The 24,274-nt window shown below is 58.5% G+C and overlaps 10 protein-coding genes across 10 annotated transcripts; 3 read left to right on the plus strand and 7 right to left on the minus strand.

Annotated features, from left to right (window-relative positions):
• Positions 1 to 260: 260 nt before the first annotated feature.
• F5144DRAFT_23848 (uncharacterized protein) lies at positions 261 to 1,156 on the minus strand. Its single transcript, XM_066783332.1, has 2 exons — positions 741 to 1,156; positions 261 to 678 (listed from the first exon to the last, which is right to left on the minus strand). The coding sequence occupies exons 1-2, from the start codon at positions 1,028 to 1,030 to the stop codon at positions 360 to 362; spliced, it is 609 nt and encodes a 202-aa protein (XP_066648125.1). The 5' UTR covers positions 1,031 to 1,156; the 3' UTR covers positions 261 to 359.
• Positions 1,157 to 2,066, minus strand: F5144DRAFT_23855 (uncharacterized protein). Its single transcript, XM_066783333.1, has one exon. It carries the CDS (start codon positions 1,844 to 1,846, stop codon positions 1,283 to 1,285), a length of 564 nt encoding a protein of 187 aa, XP_066648126.1. The 5' UTR covers positions 1,847 to 2,066; the 3' UTR covers positions 1,157 to 1,282.
• A 465-nt stretch (positions 2,067 to 2,531) lies between these two features.
• Positions 2,532 to 3,338, minus strand: F5144DRAFT_554313 (uncharacterized protein). Its single transcript, XM_066787843.1, has one exon. The coding sequence runs from the start codon at positions 3,272 to 3,274 to the stop codon at positions 2,699 to 2,701; it is 576 nt and encodes a 191-aa protein (XP_066648127.1). The 5' UTR covers positions 3,275 to 3,338; the 3' UTR covers positions 2,532 to 2,698.
• A 111-nt stretch (positions 3,339 to 3,449) lies between these two features.
• Positions 3,450 to 4,393, plus strand: F5144DRAFT_554314 (uncharacterized protein). Its single transcript, XM_066787844.1, has 2 exons — positions 3,450 to 4,018; positions 4,132 to 4,393. The coding sequence occupies exons 1-2, from the start codon at positions 3,789 to 3,791 to the stop codon at positions 4,142 to 4,144; spliced, it is 243 nt and encodes an 80-aa protein (XP_066648128.1). The 5' UTR covers positions 3,450 to 3,788; the 3' UTR covers positions 4,145 to 4,393.
• On the minus strand, positions 4,394 to 9,667 carry F5144DRAFT_554315 (uncharacterized protein). Its single transcript, XM_066787845.1, has one exon. The coding sequence runs from the start codon at positions 9,477 to 9,479 to the stop codon at positions 4,872 to 4,874; it is 4,608 nt and encodes a 1,535-aa protein (XP_066648129.1). The 5' UTR covers positions 9,480 to 9,667; the 3' UTR covers positions 4,394 to 4,871.
• Positions 9,668 to 12,755: 3,088 nt separating this feature from the next.
• F5144DRAFT_554318 (uncharacterized protein) lies at positions 12,756 to 14,552 on the plus strand. Its single transcript, XM_066787846.1, has one exon. The coding sequence runs from the start codon at positions 12,762 to 12,764 to the stop codon at positions 14,070 to 14,072; it is 1,311 nt and encodes a 436-aa protein (XP_066648130.1). The 5' UTR covers positions 12,756 to 12,761; the 3' UTR covers positions 14,073 to 14,552.
• Positions 14,284 to 15,857, minus strand: F5144DRAFT_588466 (uncharacterized protein; the record flags this gene model as incomplete). The annotated part of the gene is made up of 2 exons (XM_066789932.1): positions 14,284 to 15,510; positions 15,615 to 15,857. The coding sequence occupies 2 exons, from the start codon at positions 15,855 to 15,857 to the stop codon at positions 14,284 to 14,286; spliced, it is 1,470 nt and encodes a 489-aa protein (XP_066648131.1).
• Positions 15,858 to 16,334: 477 nt separating this feature from the next.
• On the minus strand, positions 16,335 to 17,448 carry F5144DRAFT_23965 (actin cortical patch SUR7/pH-response regulator pali). Its single transcript, XM_066783342.1, has 2 exons — positions 16,936 to 17,448; positions 16,335 to 16,865 (listed from the first exon to the last, which is right to left on the minus strand). The coding sequence occupies exons 1-2, from the start codon at positions 17,136 to 17,138 to the stop codon at positions 16,379 to 16,381; spliced, it is 690 nt and encodes a 229-aa protein (XP_066648132.1). The 5' UTR covers positions 17,139 to 17,448; the 3' UTR covers positions 16,335 to 16,378.
• A 1,160-nt stretch (positions 17,449 to 18,608) lies between these two features.
• On the minus strand, positions 18,609 to 19,546 carry F5144DRAFT_597350 (uncharacterized protein; the record flags this gene model as incomplete). Its single annotated transcript, XM_066790870.1, has 2 exons — positions 18,609 to 19,336; positions 19,393 to 19,546. The coding sequence occupies 2 exons, from the start codon at positions 19,544 to 19,546 to the stop codon at positions 18,609 to 18,611; spliced, it is 882 nt and encodes a 293-aa protein (XP_066648133.1).
• A 1,388-nt stretch (positions 19,547 to 20,934) lies between these two features.
• Positions 20,935 to 22,140, plus strand: F5144DRAFT_23988 (uncharacterized protein). Its single transcript, XM_066783345.1, has 3 exons — positions 20,935 to 21,370; positions 21,460 to 21,628; positions 21,738 to 22,140. The coding sequence occupies exons 1-3, from the start codon at positions 21,085 to 21,087 to the stop codon at positions 21,955 to 21,957; spliced, it is 675 nt and encodes a 224-aa protein (XP_066648134.1). The 5' UTR covers positions 20,935 to 21,084; the 3' UTR covers positions 21,958 to 22,140.
• The last annotated feature ends 2,134 nt before the right edge of the window (positions 22,141 to 24,274 follow it).

Below are 24,274 nucleotides of genomic sequence, written 5' to 3' on the forward strand. Positions count from 1 at the left end.
CAGTAATACACACTGTGTGAGATTGTTCCGAACCTCCCCCACGGCTGCACGCGAAAAGGAGACACGGTCGGGACGCCCCTGCATGTCTTCAACAACAACATAATGTGATCTCAACGAGCCCCCTCGATCGAAACACTCACCGGAACCATAGCATGCCTGCATGCATACCGTCGGTGTGGAAATCCGGCCCTGGAAGCCAACAACAACTATGTAAAAATGTCCTGGTCCCGCATCCGGATTGCAGCCCAAAGTAGGTCAACAATCCTTCGGCCTTAGATGGTCCCATCGCCATCAAGACGACCAGGCCGGGGCTGTTATCCGGCTCCGGGATTTATCAGCAGCCCCCGGACGTTTTCCCCTCAGGAATTCTGTTCTAGACTTTTCGCTGTCTGGTCCTTGGGGCGTTCTGGGCAGCTCGGCTGAACGAAAGTGTTCACGTTGGTCTTTCCCGTCACCTCCAAACCTCGGAATCGATCACCCAACACGTCTACATAATAGAACAAAGGAAAGAAGACCTGGACAACCCGTCGCCTCGCCGCTGAGGGAAAATAGAGCCGCCGAACCTCAGGGAGGTGAAGAGGAAGAACACAGTCAAGGGTGCGGGACGCCTGTGGCGAATGGATTTTGGCGATCGAATCAGGGCGCGCAAGCCGCGCCTGCCCCGCTACTCTTGCCAGCCTGCCAGCCTGTGAGAAGGAAGAATTGCGTCAGACACTACACTGTGCAATCTGGCAACCCACCACGAGCGCAGTCTGTTCCCCGCTGCCATTATCCTTGCTAGCGACGCTTTCAGACTGCCACACGCGCTCTCCGGCTTCTCTGGGAGTGATCGGAAAGACGCAGGGACGGGAAGAAACAACAAACCGCTGCCGTTCCCGCAATGTAGAAGTTCTTGTGATCGCCATTGCAGCCAGCCCTGAGGCCGGATCTCTGCAATTGTTGCCCTTCCTGGAGCTGAGATGAAAGAAGCGTGCCGGGCGGCACCAGGTTCTCTAATGATTACCAGCAGCGATGACGTAATTGGAAACATGGTGGTGGTGGAATGTTGTCTCAAGCGCCATGTAACCTAACGGTTTTTCGTACTGTGGGGGCAACCCTCCGACCTCCACCAGCCAGAAGAGGGATGTACACTATATGAAGTATTCGCGTCAAATAAGCCTCTGTCAAGTCTCTGTTACTTCAATAACATCAGGAGGAGATGCACCCTTGGTGGGATTCCGAGCAACCTAGTTTGTCGAACACCGCCCAGCACCCTGTTGTGTTTCGCGCCTCTCTCCCAACCCTATGTATGACGCACTTGGATGATGCATGAAAATTGGCCGTGCCGGACGCACACGAGGCGCCACTTGGCTCGTGGTGCAGAAGCACAATCTCCACCGGATGCGGCACCTTCCCCCCTCCCCCCTTTGCAGGTGTCAAGAACAGGAATTGGTGGAGCGTGTCCAGGTTGAAACCCCAGCTTCCATTCGAACGTGTTGGAAGTTACGGTCTGCACTATGTAGGAAAAAGGCAGTGGGAGAAAAAGGAGGCATAAGGGGGGAAGAGAAAGGAAGGATTTCTCGATTTTCTCATTCTGCGAAGACGACTGGAAGGCCTTGGCGTGCTTTGCAAAGCTCGAAGCCAACCACTTTCGGAAGAATGGCGTCAACCACCATTGGTGAGTTACCGTTTCCGTGTGGGGAGCAGAAAGTGGAACTCTGACCGGTTCCCCGAACCACTCAAACGGGGCTGGGCGAACACACAGGCACCACTGCAGTCCTGCACCGGCTCCCAAACCATGCATGTTTTTCTGTCGAACCTGGGAAATGCCCGATGCAGAACACACAGACGCCAAACTAAGGTACATTATTGGGCTGATGTATGTATAAACAGACACTAACGATTCAAGCCTTAACAGCAGATCCTTTTCCCCCGCGTTTTGGTGCGGTGTGCACTATGTACACTATGTAATTGTACATGTACCCGAGACACGAATTGTCGGTTCCCACCAAGTTCCGTGGATAAAAAAAGAAAACATTTCTGCTTCGGAAGACGGGTGGATATCCACGGTTCAAATAAACATGTGAGATCTGCCCGATCCAAGGCCAATCCCGACACCCGTGTTCCCCGAAACAGAGCCGCCGACGTAATGCACAGTCAGCTCTTGCTTGAACTACACTACATACCAGGTACGTGCATACACACCTCGGCGGAAGCGTACAGGGAGAGGAGCTTCGGTCGGTCGCACTACATCGCGGTAAGTTGAACTGGTACTGCGTAGTGCTGTACTTGTGGGTTGCGTTACCTCATCGTGGGAGCAAGTAACCTCTTGTCTGGCGAGGGAAAGAAAAGAAAAGAAAAAGAAAAAAGAGAGAGAGAGAGAGAGCAAAAAAAAAATAAAAAAAAGTGTTTGAAAAAAAGCATATTATTAAACATGGCCGCACCTCGCTCAAACCTTCAGTGGGATGTATCTGAACCATCTTCTAGCCCAAATCCTACTTCATGAGCTGGCGTATAAGCCCCATCAAACGCACAAGAACACACATCAGACATGAGAATATCTTTCATTCTTGCCTGCCTCAACGGCCCTTCTTTATAGGAAACATGACAGTAGGAATACATACACAGATTAACCAGGCCCAACCACAGGTGCAGTGGATTTGTATGTATGTATGGATGTACACATACAAGTATAAGAGACAATAGACAACTTGGTCTATCAGGCCTCAGCTTCTTCTGCCGGTCTCGCCAACCGCACCCGGAACCCATGCCGGGGCGCGTGCACCCGCACCCCGGCGTCCGTCTCCCAGACTATTTCCTCGGCGTCGAGGCTCACCAGACAGCCCTGATCCCGATGCCCAGCCCCGGAGTCCGTCGGCCACACCTCGACCCTGCTCCCTTTCTCCAGTCCGTACACCTTGACGATCGGGTCCGCGGCGTCTACCTCCCCCTCCGCCTCAAAATATCCCACCCCTTCCCTCTGCCCCTTCAACACCGCCGCCGCCTCCTCCCCACTCACGCTCTTCACCACCACCCCGGCCTTCGCCGCCCCGACCGCCGCCTGAAACCGTGCCACCCACGCATACACCCGCGGAAACCGCTCGGCGCTCACATACCCGGCGTCGAACAGCGCACCAGGGATGCCAATCATCCAGTGAAACACCCAGACCGCCTCGATATCAGCCAGCGTCGGCCCTTTCCTCGCACCCCCACTACCATCACCACCACCATCACCACCACCACCCAAAACCCACTCCCGTCCGTCCGCAAGCAGCGTATCCTCCAGCAGCGCCATAACCCGCCTAACCTCACAAAGCGCCTCAGCACGCAACGCCTCCCTCTCCAACCTCTCCTCCTCCTCCCCAGACCCCCCTCCCCCCTCAACCCCAGCCCCAACCCCAACCCCAAGCGGCATCACCCCACCCGCAACCGCCCTCCCCCCAACACCACCACCACCACCACTAGCACCACCACCACCCCCCCTCCCCGGTGCGCCTCCAAAAAAGAAATCCACCCGATCCCTCCGAAACCCCGCGTCCCCCACTAGCGGCAACGCCTCTGGCAGTAGCGCCACCGCACGAAAAAACAGGTCTGTCGACGTCGTCAACACGCTGAGCAGGCGCTGGGTGGCGAGGTTGTCGCGGCCGCTTTTGCTGTGGCTGTGCGGGGGGATATGGGCGCCTAGTTGCGGGGGAATATGGGCGCCTAGTGGCGGGGTGGGGGCGTGGATGCCTGGTGGTGGGGAGGAGGCGTGGTAGGTGAGGGGGTGGGTGACGTGGTAGGTGAGGGGGGGGTTGGCGGTGGGCGAGATGGGTAAGGTGTTGGTGGGTAAGGTGTTGGTGGGTAGGGTGTTGGTGGTGTCGCTGGCAGTGGGCGGGGTGGGTGGTGGTGGTGGTGGGAGCAGTAGAGTGTCTAGCTTGCGTAGGATCAGGCGTGTGTCGAGGTATAGGTCGCGGCCGACAGCTAGGAGCGGGATGCGGCGGTGGGCGAGGCGGAGGTGGGTTGAGAGGTCGGGGCGGGGGAGGATTGGGGGTTGGATCTGAGGAGAGGAGAGGAGTTGACCCGTTAGAGAGGAGGGGGACGTGTGTGGTGTGAGTAGAGGGTTGGATAGGGGAATGTTGGATGTTAGATGAGCTAGGTGGAGAGACTTACACACTCCGAATAGGATATACCGCGCAGACGGAGGTACCACACGACGCGGCGGGCATAAGGGGAGTAGGGGTAATGGTAGAGGATGATGGGGAGTTGGCGCGCGAGAGAGGGCATGGTGACGACGTTGTTCATGGCGTTATTCGAGGTAAGTGTTCGGTGGGAGTCAACGTGGTATGTGGTTACACCGAACCTGCTCACGTATCCCAGGCTCTCACATTAATAAATCGATCATTTATAGTAACCTCAAAAGTTGGTCACTATACACACACACCAAATGCAGCCTGTCAATGACGCCCTTCCGTAACCTCGGCCCGCATCAGCGGCGGCTTACCAGTTTCGGAACCAGCCGAGTCCGTCCACACCCGCGGGCTTGCACGATGCTTAATTCAACCTCTTGTCCTCGTTCATGTAGCTTGGCGAACAAGCACAGCCGCATGGCTAGGCCCAAAGCACTCCCAATCACAACCACGTCGTACCAGTGTACGTAATAAGGACTCGATTTTTATTTAACCATAATATAACATGCCACCCCCATAAAGACAAACTCCTCATCGGCTAGGGCGCCGTAGCGCCGCCTGAGCCGGGATCTGATATATTCATGCCCGTAGGCCCGTAGGCCATGCAAAGTCCATTCCAATCCATTCCGTGCCCTGCATGCAACACAGAAAGAAGCCACAAACCATAACGCCCTTCTCGTATGTTTCTCAGAGAACCCACAAATGCCATGTACAGCTGTTAATCTATCGAGCAGCTGTGACCGTTGTCGCGGCCGGTGTCGGCGGCGGAGCGGAGGCTGGTGCGGTGGGTGTGGTCGCCGCGGTCATGTTCGCCATCGGAGCCGGAGGGGCCGGCGGTTGGGCCGGGAGAGGCGGAGAGGCAGACGGCACGGGCGTGGCTGCCTGTGCGCCCTGAGAGCTGGGCTGAGCCGGGACTGGAGGGTTTGAAGCCACCGGCGGTGTGGGCGACTGGCTCATTGTATGGGATGTCCCGGGCGAAGCGGACGCAACCCTGTTTTGAGCTGTAGCCGGCAAAGGGGAATTTGCAGCAACAGGCTGCACAGGCCGCTGGATCGGCGCCGGCAGTGAAGAGCTCCCTTGGGATACAGTTGCAGGTGCTGCCGCCACGGGGGCAGCTTGAGCGGGCCTTTGGGCCGGCACAGCGGGCGCAGTCGGCAACTGGGCCTGGGCTGGGGCCGGGGCCGCAGCGGTAGTTGTAGTTTGGGCCGGCGTCACAGCCGGAGGTGCCATATGAGGGGCAGGAGCGCTGTGGCCAAGACGTTGTGGGGCCGATGCGGCACCCGGAGCCTGTCCTTGCGGCTTGGGTGGGAGCGCTTGCTGATTCTGCGGCTGAGACACTGTCGGTGCAGACGCCAAAGCCGGCCCTTTAGGAACACTAGGGTAGGCAGAGGCAGCCGGCGGGGCTTGACCAGCAATCTGGTTTGTAGCGGTAGCCAGGCTCGAAGCAGGCCCCGGTACTTGAGCTGGTTTCTGAGCTTGCGCGTTCTGGGCGGCGGCTTGGGCCCGAGCTTGGGCTAGGGCGTGTGCCGGGGATTGCGGCTGGGTGGCGCTTGCCACGGATGTTTGTGCCGCTCCGGTGAGAGCCGGGTTCCGGGCCGAAACCGCTGTTGTAGGTGCAGAGTATTGGCCCGGGGTCTGGACCGGACCTTGTGCTGGACCCGAAACCGGGACCTGAGGTCGGGTCTGAGCTGTAGGAGCAGCGGGGGTTTGGGGTGCCGGTGCTGAAACAGTGGCTGGACAAGGCACCTGTTGCGTACTCGCAACCGTGGCTGGCTGGGTTGTTGGCGTAGACTGCGCTGGGGCAGGAGGACGTGCCGGCCCTGGCGCCGCGGCCGTAGGCAGCGATGTTGCCGGCCTCGCTCCCTGGTGCAGGGGCGCGGTTGTTGACGAATACGCTCCTGCTGGTGCATGGCTGGGGGCGGGCGCATGCCCCTGTGTTGGCATCTGGGCGGAGCTGGGCGTTGTTGACGCGGCCGAGGATGGCCCTGGTGTAGGCGCCGGGGGTGGCGGCACGGCAGACGCAGCGGAGGCTAGGGTTCTTTGATGTGTTGTAACCACCCGCTGGATGGCCCCGATGAGCACGTTTTCGGCCTCGAGTAGCTGCTTCCGGTCTGAGTCGGTGGTGGGCATGGTAGACCGGTCGTTAAATCCCAGCACGCGGTCCACGGCTGACAAAATCAAGCGTTCGGCGTTTAGCTTTCCCATCTTAGGTTCCAGCGTTTTAATCATGTCGATCTTGAATTTTCCTAGGGCTTGTACAAGACCAGGGTGCAGGGATTGGTTGGCGCCCAAGTTCTTTCGGCTCGACTCGAACACTCCGGATACGATCCTCTCCAAGTCGGCTTGGTCCGGAACCATACTCTCTGACATCAGTCCTAGACCGCGGTGGATCACGGACAAGGCAATGGCCTCGGAAGCCGACGTTCGCTGCTTCAGCTGCTCTGTGACTGTCGCCCTGAAATTGGTTACGTGTCGGACCAGCTCCGGCGCAACTGCCGGCTTGAAGGGGAGGGGGCTGCCGTTCAGGGCGGGTTGCGCCGGCTGCGGGCCAGCCGGTGGCGCTGCCTGCGCAGATGGTGGGCCAGCGCGAGGCAACCCATTTGCGGCGGTCGCCAAGTGATTGGGGGGAAGGCCTTGCCTTGCGATGCCCTGTGTAGGACCGCCAGGCTGAGCAGTAGCTGCCGGCGGAGGTCTCGATGCGTAAGGTGAAGAATACGCCGTGGCCTGCGCGCTTCCTTGAGGCGGGTGTCCCCCCGTCTGATTCCCATAAGCGGCCGCGGGAGTAGCGCCTTGCACTTGCCCAGGGACCGAATACGGCTGCCGGGGAGCTTGCTGGGTGGCGCCCCCAACGGCCTGCGCGCCGAGTTGGGATTGGGGATGTTGGCCACGTGCCGCTTGGCCGGGCGCGTATCCGGGACGCTGCGGCGCGGGTGCGGCACGGTAGCCTTGTTGCAGCCCCGTCTCGGCGTGAAACATTTGCGGTGTGGGGGTGGCGGAGGTCGAGTAGTGCTGGCCAAAGGTGTGCATCGACGTGGAATGATCTGGTGATGTCGCCTTGGTTCGCTTCTTGCCCGCGTCGATATCGATCCCCGGCACCCGGCTCCAGAGGTGAGTCTCCTCGTTCTTTTTGAAGGCGTCGTTGCCAATGAGGTTGTGGCGGACGCTGCTCTCCCACCCCTTGGTGTCGACGGTGAAGTAGTAGAAGGGGTACTTCATCTGGATTCGCTTGTAGATCTGCTTCAAGGTCAGCCCGTCGGGCGCGGCGGTCAAGACCTCGTCGATGAGCATGCCGTAGTTCTTGGGCGGCTTCTGAAGCTGTTCCTCGGTGTAGTCGTTCCGGTCCAGCTCGAGAGGCGGCGTCTTGGGTTTCTCCCGCCTTCTCTCTTTGATAGTCTTTTCCGGATCGGAGCCCTCCTCGCCCTCTTCGCCGGTCTTGGATTTCCGGGGTTTGTACTTGCGCTTCTCGGGCCTGTCCGGGGCGTTTTCCGGGAGCGGGTGCTTGCGTGGCCGGCCAACCTTCCTCTTGATAGGCGGCTCGCCAGGCGGCGGTTGCGGCATGTTCTTCTTAGCAATTTCCATGGCCGCTTTCTTCCGTAGCCTCTCCTCTCGCTTGGACATGATGCCGTTCTTTGGGGGGCGTCCGGGACCGCGTTTCTTGGGTACTATGGGCTCTAAGCTGGCAAGCAACTCGAGCGGCATTTCCGGTTTGACAGTAGCCGACAGGTCTGTATCCTTCTCAATGGTTTCCATAACCTCCAGCTCCGCCGCTTCCTCGAGCTCGGGCTCCGGGTCGTCTTCTGCCGGCTCCGAGAGCTCGCTGTCGCTGTCTTCCCTCGGGGCTTCCACAGCTGGGATTTCTTCGGGGCTCGTGCTCCGTCTTGCTGGATCATACGTGCTCTCGAAATCGAAGCTCATCTCTTTGCCCCCTTCGGAATACCGCCTACTAGACACGCCGTCCTCCTCCATCAGGCCGTCTTCAGCGCCTGTTTTGCCGTGAGGTACGCCGTTGATGACGAAAACAAAGTCGACATCTTTGATTTGTAGATGATCGCCACTTTTCAGTACGACCTTGTCCTCTTTGTAATGGACATCTTCGCAAAAGAAGCCGTTCTTATGGAGGGGGATGGCTTCAAATACGCCATCGGCTTTGTTGAACTTGATCTTCAGGTGCTCTCTCGAGATAGCTTTAGTTCTGCTGGCGATGTTCGGCCCGGGCGAGTGGATGCCGATGAACGGCACGTAGTGAGGCGAGGGCCGGAGCGCGCTGAGATTAACAGCGGCCGCGCCTGGCGTGTGCGACACGTACTGCCTGTTGATCGGGTTCTTGTCTTCCAAGCTGGCCAGCTCGCCGGCCGCGGGCTCGACCCGTTGCGAATCGCCCGACGCAGATCCCACGCCCCCACTGGTTTTCCTCCTCTTGGCGGGGCGGGGGTTATCATCGCCGTCAGACTCCGGGCCGAGCATACCGCCTTCCTCACTGACGTACGATTTGCTGAACTTGCCGCGGTCCTGAATCGGCGGTAGAGGAGCGGGCAAACCGCGCTCCTCATGGTCGCGCTTTTTGCGCTCGTAGTCGTCGTGTCTTCGCTCATCCCGTCTTGCCTGGTCCAAGGCGCGCTGATCACGGCCAATGACGACAGCATAGGTGGTCATCTGAAATACGCTGTCGGCAAACTCGATTCTGGCAAACGACTCGAGTGGGGCGTCGACGTGCGGGACGGCGTTGGAGGCGTGAGGAGTCGCGAGAACTAGATTGTTTGATGCATCAAGAATGGAATGTGGAGGGAGCGAGACCTGTGAGGGGCGGACAGTCGAGGGGGGGTGTACGATCATTTGCGATTGAGACTGGGCGGCTGATATGCGGGCGAGGGCCATGAGAAGTTGGGAGGATTGCTGGGCGGCATACGGCGAGTAGAGGTCGAGGGCAGGACTGGCAGTGTAATCCATGCCGGAATTCATGGGCATATCGAGGTCCATCGTGTTGTTCATCATGGTAGTGTTGAGGTGCGGTCGTGCTGGCGTTGCTGGAGTCGCCGGTGCCGCTGGGTCTCGGGCCGTCTGCGGTCGCGAGTGGGAGTGATGATCGTGGCGGGGATGCTGAGTGAGGTCGGTCGCGGATGGGAGATGCGAGTCATTGCCATTGACAGTGGTAGTGGTGTCGTCATTTTGCTGCGAGTGCGAACGACTTGCATCATCGAGGGTGGCTTCAGCATTGATGGGCACACCCACTGAAGGTTCGCGATTCCCCGGATCAGCAGGGTCTGTGAGCGGCGAAAAGGCAGGAGGCGCCGGCGATTCACAGCCGGCGCCGTCCAGAACTGACGAAGTCATCGCTTGCGATTTGATACAAGCTCCTTCGTCAAGCTGCGGCAGCCAGTGCAGGGCCTCGCGAATGCGGTGCGGGTTGCGGCGAGGGAAAGCAGCCTGGGCTGGTCGGTTTTCGGTTTCTCAAACTCCCGGGTCCCCAAAAAAAGCCAAAGGCTTCGCGGCAGAGTCTCTCTCTCCCTCTAAAATCGAATCGAATCGGGTGCTGGAATGCGCCTGGCCTTCTTCGTCTGGCAAGCCTATTGGTAGCGCGAAGAGCCCAAAATTTGACCGCTGTCCGATCTCTGCGCGTCGATTGGCTGTAAAGCTCCGCATGCCCCGCTTCCCCAACGCTCTCGACTCTTGTTGGTTGGCTGTTTTGCTGTGGATTCTCACTTTTGGTCGTCGGGTCCATGGGTTCCTTCTTCCTCGCATGGAAGTCAAGATCGCATGTGCCGACAGTATGAAGAATTGACGGGAAGGAGTAAGGAAGGTAGGTAGTAATTTCCAATTCCAACAGCACTCTTGAACTTAAACCCCAACCACCAAAAAAACCTGGAATCTATTAATTGGGATCACATTCTTCACAATACGATGAATGCAATCAATAAGATCCAATTGCAGCAGAATACAGACAATAGGAATCGACCACTCGACCCATTATCTTCGGATCTCCACCCCCTCGCGAGTTTCACTCAATTTATGAATTATGGAAATACGAGCACAACCTCGAAAAAAGTCCTTGTGACTCAACGGCTGGCGGACTCTTGATCTTAACTATTCTCCAGCGGAAACGGGTGTGTTACCATCCTTGGCAGTCCGAGTTTCAGAGCCGGGCTGCGCTGGCCGGGCCCCGACCCGGGTGGTCCCAGGAACCGGTCTCACGGCTGACTGTTGCCCTCCGTGCCGCCTTCGAGCACACTCTTGTGCATGTTTCGGAGCCGGCCAACAACTGCGCACCGGCCACCTATCAGCACCTACTTACGCCATGAACCATTGCCAATGCTGTGCAAATGCTTATTCCCTCGAGGCTTTGCGGTTCCAACTTCTCGGAGTTGAAGGTGAGTGGCTCACCCGTTGTCCGCTGCCTCCTTGACAGTCTTGGGAGGCTTGTTTCCGGCCGGCCTGTGACCACGGCTACGTAAAACAGCGGAATGCCCGCATCTCGGGCCGCCGTTTGTTTCGACGAGAATGGGTATTCTAATTATGTCCAGCTGGAATATATCCAGCCAAGCCCGCCTTTTCCGAGGCTTTGCGTCTAGAACCTCTCTTCGCTTGGCCACTTTGTTTTGCCCAACCGACCGTAACCTCTTCCACTGTCTCGCTAGATCGACTGGTCGAGGCTCACTCATATAACTTCCTCACGTTTGCCCGTGAGATCCGAATTCCTGAACGCCGGTGTCCTCTTGACCCCAGAGGGCAGCGAGTCTACCCGCTATGAGCTCTTCGGCGAATCCCCCTGGGGGACTACCCAAGCGTGGTGCGCCTGGGGCTACTGGGCCTGTGCCATCCAAAGACAAGCCGCCCGCAGACTCAACATGGCCCTTACCACGACAGCCCGATGCTACTACTGACACAACACCGCCGGCCGGGAAGAAGCAGCGCCCACCGGAGGCAGAGGTGCCTCCTTTAGCAACGGGAGCAGCCAAATTTCCAAACTCGGGAGCGCGTCTAGATACAGCCAACGTACAACCACCACCTCTCAGGGGTCTGCCTTCTGAGAAGAAGCTGAACGCTCGCCCCAATGGCCCTGGCCCTGACCCAGAGAGTATGGGAGGAGAGATACCCATCCTCATACCGCCAGCTTTAAACCCTCACCAGGGAAAGAGTAACGATAAAACACTACCGCCGCTAAACACCAAGACCCAACCGGGGAAAACCGCTCCCAGCTTTTCCCTCCCAAGATCAGCGGGTCCCAATGGTCCAGCCCCTGCTCCGGAGAGCACGGGCGGAGAGATTCCCATCCTCGCGCCAACAGCTCTAGATCCTCGCCAGGCGAAGAATACCAGCAACGCGCCCCCACCACTTGCCACCAAAACTCAACCGGAACGTGCCATTCCCAGTTTTTCCTTTCCAAGGTCGGCGGGCCCCAAAGACAACAAGGATGCGCCACAGCTCCCAGAGCCGCAAGCCCCAAAGCCGCTGCGCACTGGTCCATCGGGGCCCGTACCCGTACCCGCCCCTCTTGCTCAAACAGCCCCCGCTGCTTCCCGACAACCACTGGTTCCGGATTCGCTACGTCCAGGGCCAAAGGTAGCGGTGCCCCCGGTTCCAGACACAACTCACCCTGGCCCATCCGTCACCTCATCCCGCTCTGAGCAGCCCGCCCTAGATGGGTTACGTCCCGGGGCGGCTCATGTAGGGCAGAAACTTAGCCCGTTCCCTGAACGACCTGGCCCGGCCCCGTCTGGTCCTGTGCCTACTCCGTCAAAATCATCACGCAAGAACACCGCGGCTAGCAACTTATCAGTAGATCAAGATACGCCGCAGCCCCTACGCCTCGGGAAACAGGCTTCCAGAGCCCAGCAGAATGCAGACACAGCGTCTATCGTACCCCCAGTACCGGTCCCGAACTCAAAGGAGCCGATTACGGGTGGGAAAGCCCCATCATTTACTCCGATAGAGCCGTTGAAACTCAACTCAAAAGAACCGAATGCGAACGGGAGAGGCGCGCCGCCGCCCCCGCGTGTTGACAACATGGCTCCCAGGGCCCAACAGAATGCAAATGCACCGTCTGTGCCAGCAATATCAACACAGAATATCGCTAAAGAGTCAAAGACGTCAGGGCAAGACACACCGTTCACTCCTCTGAATCCATCGAAATACAATCCTAAAGAGGCGGGCACAAAGGGGAAGAACGTGCCATTCACTCCTCTGGATCCGTTGAAACCTGGCCAGAAAGAATCAGGTGCCGGCGGGAAGGGCGTGTCGTTCACTCCCCAGGACCCGCTAAAACCCAACCCAAAACAAAAGCATACAAACCCATTCATTCCCCTGGAGCCACCGAAACTCAATCCGAAAGAATCAGGTGCAGGCGGGAAAGGGAAAGATGCGCCACTCGCGCCTATAGACCCTCTAGACCCATCGAAAGCAGCAGTTCCAACTCAACTTCGCCCGGGCCAGGCGCCCACAACCGTCCCTTCCCGGGCCGGACCCGCCGACTCAATCCCTCGGAAGCCGCTGGGGTCGCCTCCGCGGCCATCACAGACGACTTCTCCTCGGTTCGATCCGCTTACTTTCATGATGAAGCCGAAGACGTCGGAGCAACAAAAGATGTCGGAGCAGCAGAAGATGTCGGAGCAGCAGAAGATGTCGGAGCAGCAGAAGGGAACGGCATCTACCAACCCCTTCAGACGATCTCGCACGAATGCCCAAACCCAAGCGGCGAACGCGGCGTCGATGAATCCTCTCGGATCATCACCTCCCAATCCCCAGGTTCAGCCGTATAACGAGGCCTCGACGAAACCGCTAAACTTACCGCCGCAGTCTGGCAGCCAGCCAAAGACCAACCCACCAATCTACAGGCCTAGCGTGAGGAGTCCTCCGCCACGGACACAGACCACGTCAAACTTTGCGCCTCCGCCAGCTGCTGGCAAGACTAAACAGGCGCCCTCGTCCGGATTCTCCAGCTCCCGGCCAGGCGCCGCATACGCAGGAGGACCCAGCCATGGGCATTCCAACTCCCTCGACTCCAACGTCTCCAACGACTCGGTGGCCAGCTCCTCCACTGCCACCAGCACGCGGCCTCTGAACCCCACGCAGCGGCAAAACACAACTTTCTCCAACAAGCCCGCCCGGCAGGCGTCGGACCCGCGCGAGAAGGGCGCGCCCGGCGGCGGCGGCTACTACAACAGCGGCAACGAGGCCGGCGCGGCCGAGTCACCCTACATGAACATGCTCCTCTCACTCGACCGGATCCCGCGCATGCACAACATCCTAGTCTCCTTCTTCGTGTGGATCCTACTCGCCGGCTTCGTCATCATCCCGGGCTCCTTCACCAGCAGCCAGCGCAAGCAGGAGGGCGAGACGGTGCAGCTGCCCGTGTCGGCGGGGGGCACGGGCACGGGCGCCGACGCGGGCGGGGGCGGGGGCAAGAAGCTGTCGCTGACCCCCGCCAACACGGCCGCGCTCGTCATCGGCTTCGTGTGCATCATCGCGGGCACCTTCGGCTCCGCCTGGCTGGCCCTGCGCTGGCGCCGCAACTACGTGTGGCTGCTTAACAAGCTGTACTTGCCGCTGATCCTGAACGCCCTGGCGGGTCTGTTGGCTACCATCACCAGCGTGTACACGCAGCAGGCGGGCGAGTGGGGCCCGCAGGCTGTGACTACGGCTGTGGTGGAGGCGGTCATCCTGGCGGTCAGCGTCATCTTGTTCTTTGTGTACAACTATTGGCTGTTGAAGCGCATGCGGAGTGACCATGAGGAGGCGGTGACGGGTGGGAAGGAGAAGAAGAAGAAGGAGAAGGAGTCGCGGAGTGAGAGGAAGGCGCGGAAGAAGAGGGAGAAGCAGGAGCGGAAGGAAAAGGGGATGAAGAAGGAGAGGAAGGTCGGGGGCGGGTGGTTTGGGCGTTGGAAGAGGGCAAGCAAGAAAAAGCCTTATGCGGCGGGGAGTGTTGTTTAGGGGGTGGGAGAAAAGAGATATATCCCACACACAGATCATTATTAGTTAGCCTTCTGGGACGGAGGTAGTTCTTTTGTCGGTATATTGGGCATACGGTTCCGGTCAGATCTAGGTAGTACTTCTATTCGTCATACCATTATTATTCCATCACTCTAGCCTCACCACCACCCTTCCCATTATCTACCCAAGTATGTATGTATGCATGCAGATATCAACTCAACAACGGGCTCCTCTCCCCCAATCCCCAATCTTCCCAGCTCCCTCCCAACCCCCAACCACCCCTCCTCTCCACCCAGTCCGAGACCACATACGCGCCATGGCAACAACACCCGGCCAAGAACCCAACCGCATCATTCCTAAACGCCAACGTCCCCGCCGCCGTAACCATCATGACCATCCACCGCTCCTCCCTCCCCACCCTGCCTCCCCGCATCCCCATCCCCATCACCGCCCCAACCACACCCCCCAACTCCCCCTCACCACCATCCACCCCCCCACCCACCTTCGCCAACTCCAACCCCGCCGCCACCACCATCACCCCCAACACCCCCCTCGGAAACGCCCCCAACCACCCCACCACCACATTCCCCCCTCCCCCAGCTCCAGTCCCAGCCCCTCCCAAAAAAACAGCCACCACCCCCAACGCCACCTTCACCACCCCCAACAACACCACACTCGCCCCACTGCGCGCCCCAAACCTCGTCTGCGCCGCCAGCCCCCCGGCCCCATGACACACGGGCATGGCGCCGAACCAGCACCCGGCGAGGTTCATTGCGGCGACGGAGAGGCCGAGGGCGGTTACACCTGGCGGGGTCGGGGTCGGTACCGGTGATGATGATGATGATGGGGGGAGGGAGGGAGAGGGCGGGGTGGAGGAGGGGAAGGTGCCGGGGAGGGTGGTGGTGGGGGGCGGGAAGAGGGCGGTGGCGAGGGCGGCGACGGCGATGATGGAGTTGAGGGTGGTGAGGGGGAGTTGGGCGAGGGCGGAGGTCCAGGCCGGGGGGGCGAGGAAGTCGGGGGGGGTTATGGTTGGGATTGGGGTTGTTTGGGAGAGGAGGTTGGGGGTGGGGGTGGCGGTGGTGGTGGATGAGGGGAGGGGGGCGGTGAGCAGGCCGAGGAGGAAGAGGATGAGGGCGTAGGGGAAGCGGGGGATGCGCTGGGTGAGGAAGAGCGCGAGGAAGAAGATGGCCGTGGAGAGTCGGCTGTCGAGGGCCGGGGTGAGCCAGGAGAGGGGGAGGATCAGTCCCGCGCCGGATGTGACGAGGCGGAGGCCGGCGCCGAGCTGGATGCCCTTGATGATGGGGACCGGCAGGTGGTGGGTGAGCAGGCGGAGGGCGCCCGTTGCGCTGAGGAGGAGGACGGCCACCGAGACAAGGGCGCCTGCTGCTGTGGTCGTTTGGAGGGGGAGGGGCGTGGCGAGGGCGGATGCGGCGATTGCCTGTGGGTGGAGCACGGTGTGGTGAGTTATGGGTGATATGTGATGAGTGATACGAGATGGGAGATGGTATGACTGGGGGAAGAGGGGGGGGGGGGGGAAGGTACCTTCATGGGTTGTACCGGGAGGGGGATGCCGAAGATGACACCGGTGAGAATATTAAACAAGCCTGAAAATAATAGGGTCGATGGGAGGTTGATAGAGCCCTGCAAAGCGAGGGCAATCATGAGCGGCAGCAGGGTGCCGAGATCACCGAGAGCGCCCGAGATCTCGGCGGCGGGTGACTCCAAGAGTATGTGGAGGTTGTACCGGTTGCGCCGGGCCAGCTCCGAGATGAAGGCATACTGCATTTTATTTTATTTCTTTTCGCATCCGTGTCAATTTGTGTGAGGTTTTTATGATGGCTCTTCGGTGAAATGAGGTGTTTTGGTGAGTGATGACCGGAGATGCGAAGTCGAAGTTGAGGTTGAGGTTAAAGTTGAGGAGTAACTAAAAGTGGAGGATGAGAGACCCATGCCTGCCCCAATCAGTTCATCTGACGAGAAACAACACGCTAACCATTGACAACCTAGGAATTGTTTATGATGATTGGTATTCATAATGAGAGTCGTCGTAGCAGTTAGCTGCTTGTTTGTATACAAACCAAAAAAAAGACACATTAACGTCGTGGTATCTGTAAAACACATCAAATATCTCCTCCCAACGCAAACCCAACTCCCTCGTTCCAGCTTCCCTCAACATTCTCATCGTAGTAACACAAAGTGGTATCTTCGCTCAACATAATTCCAATTCACCAAACATTATCTCCTCCCAACCCCACCCCTCACCAGCTCACGGCCAAACAAGACAGATGCTTGGTCAGACCAGACATCTACCAAAAGCGCCTCCGCCTCGGGGGCGACGCATACTCGGTCTTGTGGGCAACCCCGCGGCGGCGGTGCAGACGCGCAGAGCAGCACGTGAAGAAGACGACAACGGCCCCAATCAACGAGCAGATGGCCGACACCAAGATCGTCCAGGCGGCCGCACCATAGTAGGCACCCGTGCCGGTGGCGTTGCCGCGGTCGTTGATATTCGACTTGACGATGCTGAACAGCACAAAGTCGATGATGCAGGCGACGGCGGTGGTCAGGAAGGCGAGCAGGGCGACCATGGAGGCTAGGAAGGAGCCGATCATGCCGGCGCCCAGGGCGAGCAGGAAGGCGATGAAGTTGAGGCCGCAGGCGATCGGGTGCAGGATCATGGCCTTGGTCAGCGCCCGCGTCGTGCGCTCCGCGTACTCGGAGAACTCGGTGCCGTCCGCCTGCGCCATCACCGCCGCGGGGGAGTAGCCGACTTGGGATTGGGAGCAGGAATCACTGGGCGGGAGTTAGTAAAGCCGTTGTTGACTTGTGACAACATGTGTTTGGGGGACGGGGTGTTGCTCACTCTGCTTCAGGGCGGGTTTGGCAGTAGCCAAACGTGCCGAACGTGACGGCCTCGCCGCGGCCATTGTCACCGCCTAGGTCGACTCTGAGTAGGGATAGGTTGTGGACCACGGGGGCCGAGATGCATGTTACGATGAGTAAGATGGTGGCGGCAAAGAGGAGAAAGGTGCCGATGTGGTGGAAGAAGCCCGTTGATCGCGCCATGACTGCGATGTACTGGTTGGGATGCCAACCAAGATAGATGTAAACAAGTGTGAGGACGTGATAGTCCGTGGGCGGGAAGGACGAGTTTGAAGATGATGGGCGTTGGGAGCACAGAAACGTGGCTTGTGGACAGCAGAGGAGAGAAGGGGGCGGACGACGGCATATAAGAGGTTTTACGTTTCAGACGAGACGAGGCACAAACAGGTCCATGATCCAATCCCCAGGATTGCCTGCCCAGCTTTCTGTCGTAATGGCGTCGCAGCAATAAGAACGAGTAACGTCATCGGGGCTCACTCCGAGTCCAGGGGTGCCTCAAGGTGCTACGATGCCGATCCACTAGCTGCTGGGTTTTTGGCTTCACGCTTGTGACGGCACGGCATTGCACCAGGGAACCCAGTGGCATAGCTGCGTGGACCAACCACAGTAAAGTTTCGGCAGCTTGTTTTCTTTTTTCGGCTGCTCTAGTGATTGGTAGCTATGACGTATTGGTGGCTCTCCAGCTGGCCCAGGTTGCATCAGGGACTTGGCATGCCGAAGCAGGGGTTCTCGCGGGCTCAGCCGTGCCCTGTTTCCAACGTGGGATTCGGCTGTTCGGCCACCGCACATGCTGTCGCAGCCCCGTCACCGCCCATGATCCAAGTCTCGGCATCCGATCCAATTGAGAGATCGATCCAAAGTTCTGCCTTTTTGTCTTGAAAGTTCCGCTGCTGGGAAAAACTCCACCAGGTCCAGGATATGTGTGATTCGAGAATAACCATCCATGCCATCGTTCGGACGGTTGCCCCTGGTTGGAGATCGATCTTCAGCTTCAAACACGTGCATGACCTGCGGGAGTGGCGGATAAAGTCTAAGTCGAGACCCGATGCATCTGAGACAATCCCGCTGCCCCATGCTGGCGGCCTCAGACATTGCTTGCGACAATTGTTTCCGGGCAATCAGAGCTCCTGGGGGCCATAGTAGCCCCATCAGATGCGTAACCTTGGGGGATATGGGGATTGCGACTGGAGACTGCAGACCGTAGACCGTAGTTCGAGAGCAAAGAGTTGCAGCTGCCACGCGTCGTGCGGCTCAGACCGCACATATCTGCAGAGCCAAGCACAGCCACGGTTCTCGCCCGAGTCCATCCAATAGGGCGGCAGCCGTGGCAGTTTAACGTCCACACAGACAGTTCGGGAATAATGACTACTGTTGGGTAAGCAGTGGGCTGGTTGCGTAAACCACCACGACGGCGGTGGTAAGACTCGGCAGACCGTCGAGGAATCGACGGTGTGAAGATCCGCCGTGGCGCATGCTAGGCGTGACTAGAGGCTCCAGGTCGAGCCCTACTCCCGCTGCTGGCCCATTCGCAGCGCGAGACAAAGCAGACCGGTATCAAGGCGCAGTTCACGGAGCATACCGCTGCGCATCGCCCAGTCTCTCAACAATCCCCCCGACCATCCATCAAAGACCATCACCGACCATCACCGACCATCACCGACCCGCCGTCCACGCACCACCACCACCACCCCTACCACCGTCCCAATCCCCCCTCCCCCCCCCCTCCCTCCCCTCCCTCCTCACCCCCAAACCACCCTCCCCCTCCCTCTCCCCTTTCACCCCCCTCCTCCCCTCCCACAACCCCACCAAACTCTCAAACGCCGACCGATTCCTCCCCCTGCGCGCCCGCCTCGCCGCCACAAAATCGCCCCCATGATTCAGCCACGTCGCGACCCCATCGTCCTCGCCCAGCTGGCCCGCGCTCTCCCAGTCCGCCAGCCCCGCGCGGGCCAAGCTGGGTGGCAGGGCGTCGGATAGGGCGGCGCGCGCGAGGGAGTCGGAAAGGAAGAGGGAGGGGGAGGGGGAGGGGTTTTGGGGTTGGATTTGGGGTTGGGGTTGGGTTTGGTCGGGGTTTGGGATTTGGCCCTGCTCTGGCCACCGGCCGTAGACTAGGGATTCGCGGATGTGGGTTTTGTGGTTGTAGTCGGGTTTGGACTGGATTCGGACGAGGAAGGTCTTGGTGGTTTCGGGGGTGGTGCTGGGGTGTGGGCCGGCGGGTGTGGTGGTGGTGAGGAGGAGTTTGTTGTGTTGGTTCTGGGGTTGGGCGGCGACGTCGAATTGGAGGGGGGAGTTTGCGATGAGGTTGTCGGCCATTTGTGGCTGGGCGACGATGGAGACGAAGTGGGATGGTTCCTGGAGAGAAAGCATGAGTTGGTTTTTGTCTGTAGGGATTGGAGAGTGTAATTGGATGGAATGGGGGCCGTTGGCCGTGACGTACATACCTGCAGCTTCTTGAAGACCTCGACTTCGGCGTACTTCTTCAACGCCCCGAGCACAGCACGCCGCTCTGAGAGCGTCACCGGTGATGGCGACACCTTGACGAGTATCGTTCGCAGATTGGCCGCTACGGGCCCTACTCTCGGGAGGGACATTGTCGAGCTGCCGCTTTGGGTATTGTTAGGTTCATTAACAAAGCTGCTATCCACATGGAAGTGTCGTCAAAAATGCCAAAAGTTTAAGCTTTGATGATTGCCATTTGCCAAGCAACATTGTGTGGGGCCCTGCACGGAATTTCTTCCCCTGAACTGCAGGCCCCGTTGCCAACAGGTCAGCATCATCTGCAGGGTCGTTTTCCAAAAAACCAACCTGGAATGGAAGTTGACTCTTCAACGGTCTGCTGCACTGCACCTCTGTCGTCCGAGCGCTCCTTTCGGTGAGCAAAACTTTAAGGTGGTTATTAAAAGTGCCCGTCTCAATATGGCAAGTTCCGCTCTCCGACCACCGGACCAGGCGTCCCATTGAACTCGTGAAATGTCAACATCAAACCAGCGCGCTTGGGGGAAAGCGTTGTTGTATCTGATCGGCATTGATGAACTTCTTCTCCCCCAGTTACGTATGTACTTAGGCACCTCCCGATCATCGCTCATCACGGCATCATCCGCCTTCAAAATTAGCCAGGGCCTAAAAAACGGCCATTGTACCCGTAGTTGATATCGCTCATCCACGGCCGCAACTTCAGTATCTTCTCGCGGCCATGTAACCTGGAGGTTGAAATGTACGTGGATGGTATTGTCAAAAGCTTCCACAAGAACTTTGGGCCGTTCCCGCCTTCGTACTTGATTGGCACTTTCCAGTCTCGACAAGAACAAGCTTAAAGCAGTGGCGAGTATCACTGGCGAGGTAAAGGCGGGGGGTTATATTCACATGCATTGAAATACCTATTCGTGGACTGTTGGCCCCCACCTCCGCAACATATATTCAAGGAAAAGAAGGGACGATTTAAGGCAACAACAGGCAGGTCGGACTCGATATTCAATGTCGCACTTAACCAACACCTCCCCGACCCCGCCTTGATGGTTTACCGGGTTCGGGGAGCGAAGGCGGAGACGGAAGCAGGCACTCGGATTCCGATTTCCCTTTTAGGCCCCCACAGGTGGTATTCCAGGCATTTTGCTCTCTACCTATACGCACTTTCCGCATTTCATCGCGCAACTCCCATAATAAGCTCAATCGCACTTACTTCCCTGCATCAAAATCCCAATCCTTCTACCACCTTAGGTTCCACTCCCATCGTGAAATGTCACCTACCATAGCTGATAAATTTCTGCCTCAGCATCCCAATCCGCTCCATCTCGGTCCCGAATCCTCGGTGGAGATTACCCCGTCCATACTACCGCGGTAAGAAGTAAACGGTTGCGGCACAGACACCACTGCCAGCGGTAGTCAACCCGCTGGTTAGGTTCCCCGCGTGATGCCATCGAGGAAAGCAACATTGGTCAGCGGGCAATGAGTCTATGCTGCCCAAAGAAGCCTCGGGCTTGATACTCATGCGAGCACTCAGGTGGTACCTAGACAGGGTTGCCTGATCTGTTTATGCTTTATAAAGGCTCAATACTCGCCCGCTGTGCCCAGTAGTCACGATGTTGCCGTCTCTACCTCTCCATCGTCGCACGTGGTCGTGATATTCAAGATGCTGCCCAAGCTTTCCTCTCTCCTCGCCATCCCGGCGCTGCTAGCCGCAACGGCTGTGGCCGCACCCGCCATCGAAGTGCCCGCCGCCCTTGTCGCACGGGAGGCTTGCCCGACGGCCACTTGGTGGCTCGCCTGGTCTTACTCGACGACGTGGCGCGCCACCACCACCGTGACGAACGGCTGGTCATCCCTCGGCTCCGTCACTTCCACCAAGACCGAGGAGGAGACTCGCACCATCAACACCAGGACCACCATCTTCTCCCCGGCCACCACGACACTCCCGGGTCAGTTACACCCCCTTCCCCCACGCTCTCTTCATTTCCTCTCCCACAAACGCCGTCCCTGTTCCAGTCCGCTAATGCCCTGCCCACAGCCACCACTTTAAGCCCCACAGTAACCGACGGGACGACGACCTATGCTTGGTATACCGTCACCGAGACTGTCACGTCCCCGGGCTATGCCCCGACGCCACTCTGCCAGGTGACGACGGTGACGCACACCATCCCCAGCACGACGCACGTCACATATACCTACGATCTCTTGTACGTGTCAGCCCCCAGTTCCCATAACGGCCCAAGGTCGTAGTAGTAGGCACCTGCGTGTATGGAAGCGAGTACTGACCCTTTTCTTCTTCTCTTCCCCTCTCACTAGCTACGACACGACGTGGGCGAGCACGACTGGCCATGTGAGCACCGTCACCAACATCCACTTCACCACCCACACCTTCACCGACACCAAGGCGGGGACCACGGTCTATGCGACCACCATCACTAATCCGGTGACGGTCACGGCGGTGGACATCACCATCGCGACCGAGACGAAGACCATTTGGGATAAGGGGTGCCAGTCGTACGCTTGCCAGCAGCAGTAGGGGCGAGACGGTGGATAGGAGGAATTGGGTGGGAAAATTCAGGACGGCGTCTATTGCCATATAGAATAGCGTCCAGTGTTATGCGAATAACCCACACCTGACCACCCACTTCTTCTATCCACTTACACCTGCCAAGTACGTACACTACACCAAACTCCAGCGGCTACGTACCATGTAGACAGACGACCATCTCAGCGTCACGAGGCTGTCTTTTTCGGAGAAAACCCACGGCCTAGACCAAGCCCACCGCCATTTCCCCCGCGTTAGGCGTTAAGGTTGGCCGTAAACACCGACCCGCAGCCGGCTCCTTCGGCGGCTCTCTCGTTTTGTTGGGGGCGTACATAGGTAGGTAGGTACATACCTATCTAGATACATGCTGTGCAGGACGCACCCCAAGAACGCCTCGCTCCCTCCTCCCACGGCAAGTCCCGCACCTGCCTATTGCATGTAGGTATGTATGGATGGGATGGGTGGATAGGGATGGATGGGATGGGTGGATAGGGATGGATGGATGGATACACGACGGCACGCAAGCCTCCTTTTTTGTTTCTGCAACGCTCACGGGGCTGACTATGGGAAGGAGGGGCACACCGCCTTGATACGTGTGTGACCGTCGGCCGCGTCCCCGCCACCATGGGCGCGGGATCCGCGGGAGCGGTGCTTTCTCTACTGTGTGAGAGGCACAGCCTCGGCCGCGAGACGGGCCGCTGTCTTTGTTGTCGTGTTTGTTGTTCCAGTTCTGTCTGGAGTGTTGTCGCGGTCGCTGTAGCACCCTTTTTATGTCTTCTTTTATACCGACGCCTCTAGATTATTATGTCCATGCCGTCTTCTTTCGTATCTCCCGCAGCGCGCTTTTACCACCGCGATTGTCGTTTCGTAGATACCACCCACCTTAGCTAATCGGTCAGCAATACCTCAGAGGGGATTGTCTAGCATGTCAGATTTCATGACGACGAGCGGGATTTAACTGGTCGAGCCCGTATACGCTCTTCGACACAAGATCGTAGCATTCCGACACTTTTCGCATGCGCGCTGATGGGGGGGGAAGTGAATCAAAGAGCTGTTCAACGCCCGCCTCGATAGGCAGCCAGTTGCCAGCACCTCGGGCCGAAACAGCCACAGGACAGACGCAATCCCGATCGCTATCCACACACGGCAGGTGCGGGACCACGGCTGAGCAGGAGCAGGAGGCATTAATAACGACCACACCCCCCTCTCAACTCTTAACTCCGATGCGGTGTTACGCGAATCACACGGCAGGCGACAACATCCCAACCGGCCGAAAGCGGAGCTCCTGAGCGGCCCGGATCTCGGCCCCAGCCCCGGGTTGCTGTCCGGGGTGGGTTGCGTGATTACGGCACGGCGTTTCAGCTGGTTCAGCAGCTCCGAGTTCTCCCTCGTTTGTGTGGTGACGGTGACATCCAGCGCTTCCTCAGAGACGGCCCAAGGTTGTACTGTCGGCGGATAGCGCAACGGCCGGGACTTGGCCGGTCTCTTTTTTATTTTTGGGCATGAAACGAATGGCCCGGCAGTTTGGTGGTGGTGCATGCAAACAAAAGCCACCCCGCGACAAGCCAACGGCGCGGGGCCACGATTCGATGCAGCGCGTGCAGAAGGGGAGGGCGCAGGGGCGGGTTGATTCGGTCGAATGGGTTTGGTTTGGTGGTAGTGGTGGTAGTTATCCCGGGGGTCGGAATCAAATAGTTACCGTTGTGCCGTTTAAGGAATCAAATAGTTAGTGTAGAGTCAAGTTGTGAGTGTGGGATTGCGGGGAGGTCTGGAACCGCTGGACCGTTACGAGTCATCTACCCAGACACCCACTCTCGAGCCACTGACACACAAGATCCTCTGATCTGATCAGTGGGACAATGAAAAAAGGGGGTCCCGGCTGCAATCTCCGCCATGTTGGGTCGAGTTGGGACTGGCGCTAACCTCGGGCGAGCCGCTGGGGTTGGTGCCCGCTCTCGAGCCGCTTTTCATTGAGCCATCGGCTGCCTGCCGAGAGATTTAGTCCCAGAAGATCCGTTGATGAAAGATGTGAAAGATGGGAACCAGGGCCCCGGGTTCTTGACAAGTTTGACCAGGCACTGTCATGCGGCCAATCTCGGGCCGACCTTCCATTGGCCGAATCCAAGCCACGGTCACAGCCCCACAGTACTTCTGCAACCCCACTGGATCTTCTTCTGCACCCCCCATTCCCAAAGCGTCGGCACCGGCTTCGCTTGCGATCTGGCACTGTCTGGGCATCGACAGATGCGGGCAAGCAGCGTCAAACAAAGCACCAAAGCCCAGGGCTGAGTCGTACGTTAAATGGGGT

The sequence above is a fragment of the Chaetomium tenue genome, assembly GCF_020726465.1.
Source record: "Chaetomium tenue strain MPI-SDFR-AT-0079 chromosome Unknown F5144scaffold_1, whole genome shotgun sequence".
NCBI classification, from domain to species: Eukaryota; Fungi; Ascomycota; class Sordariomycetes; order Sordariales; family Chaetomiaceae; genus Chaetomium; species Chaetomium tenue.

What these genes read in the sequence shown, in the direction of transcription:
- F5144DRAFT_23848 (XM_066783332.1), bottom strand. Translation starts at nt 1,030, where the DNA reads ATGTTTCCAATTACGTCATCGCTGCTGGTAATCATTAGAGAACCTGGT. An exon ending in GGGAACAGACTGCGCTCGTG is followed by an intron (nt 679 to 740) that starts GTGGGTTGCCAG and finishes ACAGGCTGGCAG; the next exon opens with GCTGGCAAGAGTAGCGGGGC.
- F5144DRAFT_23855 (XM_066783333.1), bottom strand. Translation starts at nt 1,846, where the DNA reads ATGTACCTTAGTTTGGCGTCTGTGTGTTCTGCATCGGGCATTTCCCAG.
- F5144DRAFT_554313 (XM_066787843.1), bottom strand. Translation starts at nt 3,274, where the DNA reads ATGGCGCTGCTGGAGGATACGCTGCTTGCGGACGGACGGGAGTGGGTT.
- F5144DRAFT_554314 (XM_066787844.1), top strand. Translation starts at nt 3,789, where the DNA reads ATGGGTAAGGTGTTGGTGGGTAAGGTGTTGGTGGGTAGGGTGTTGGTG.
- F5144DRAFT_554315 (XM_066787845.1), bottom strand. Translation starts at nt 9,479, where the DNA reads ATGACTTCGTCAGTTCTGGACGGCGCCGGCTGTGAATCGCCGGCGCCT.
- F5144DRAFT_554318 (XM_066787846.1), top strand. Translation starts at nt 12,762, where the DNA reads ATGTCGGAGCAGCAGAAGGGAACGGCATCTACCAACCCCTTCAGACGA.
- F5144DRAFT_23965 (XM_066783342.1), bottom strand. Translation starts at nt 17,138, where the DNA reads ATGGCGCGATCAACGGGCTTCTTCCACCACATCGGCACCTTTCTCCTC. An exon ending in CAAACCCGCCCTGAAGCAGA is followed by an intron (nt 16,866 to 16,935) that starts GTGAGCAACACC and finishes ACTCCCGCCCAG; the next exon opens with TGATTCCTGCTCCCAATCCC.
- F5144DRAFT_23988 (XM_066783345.1), top strand. Translation starts at nt 21,085, where the DNA reads ATGCTGCCCAAGCTTTCCTCTCTCCTCGCCATCCCGGCGCTGCTAGCC. An exon ending in GGCCACCACGACACTCCCGG is followed by an intron (nt 21,371 to 21,459) that starts GTCAGTTACACC and finishes CCCTGCCCACAG; the next exon opens with CCACCACTTTAAGCCCCACA. An exon ending in ACATATACCTACGATCTCTT is followed by an intron (nt 21,629 to 21,737) that starts GTACGTGTCAGC and finishes CCCTCTCACTAG; the next exon opens with CTACGACACGACGTGGGCGA.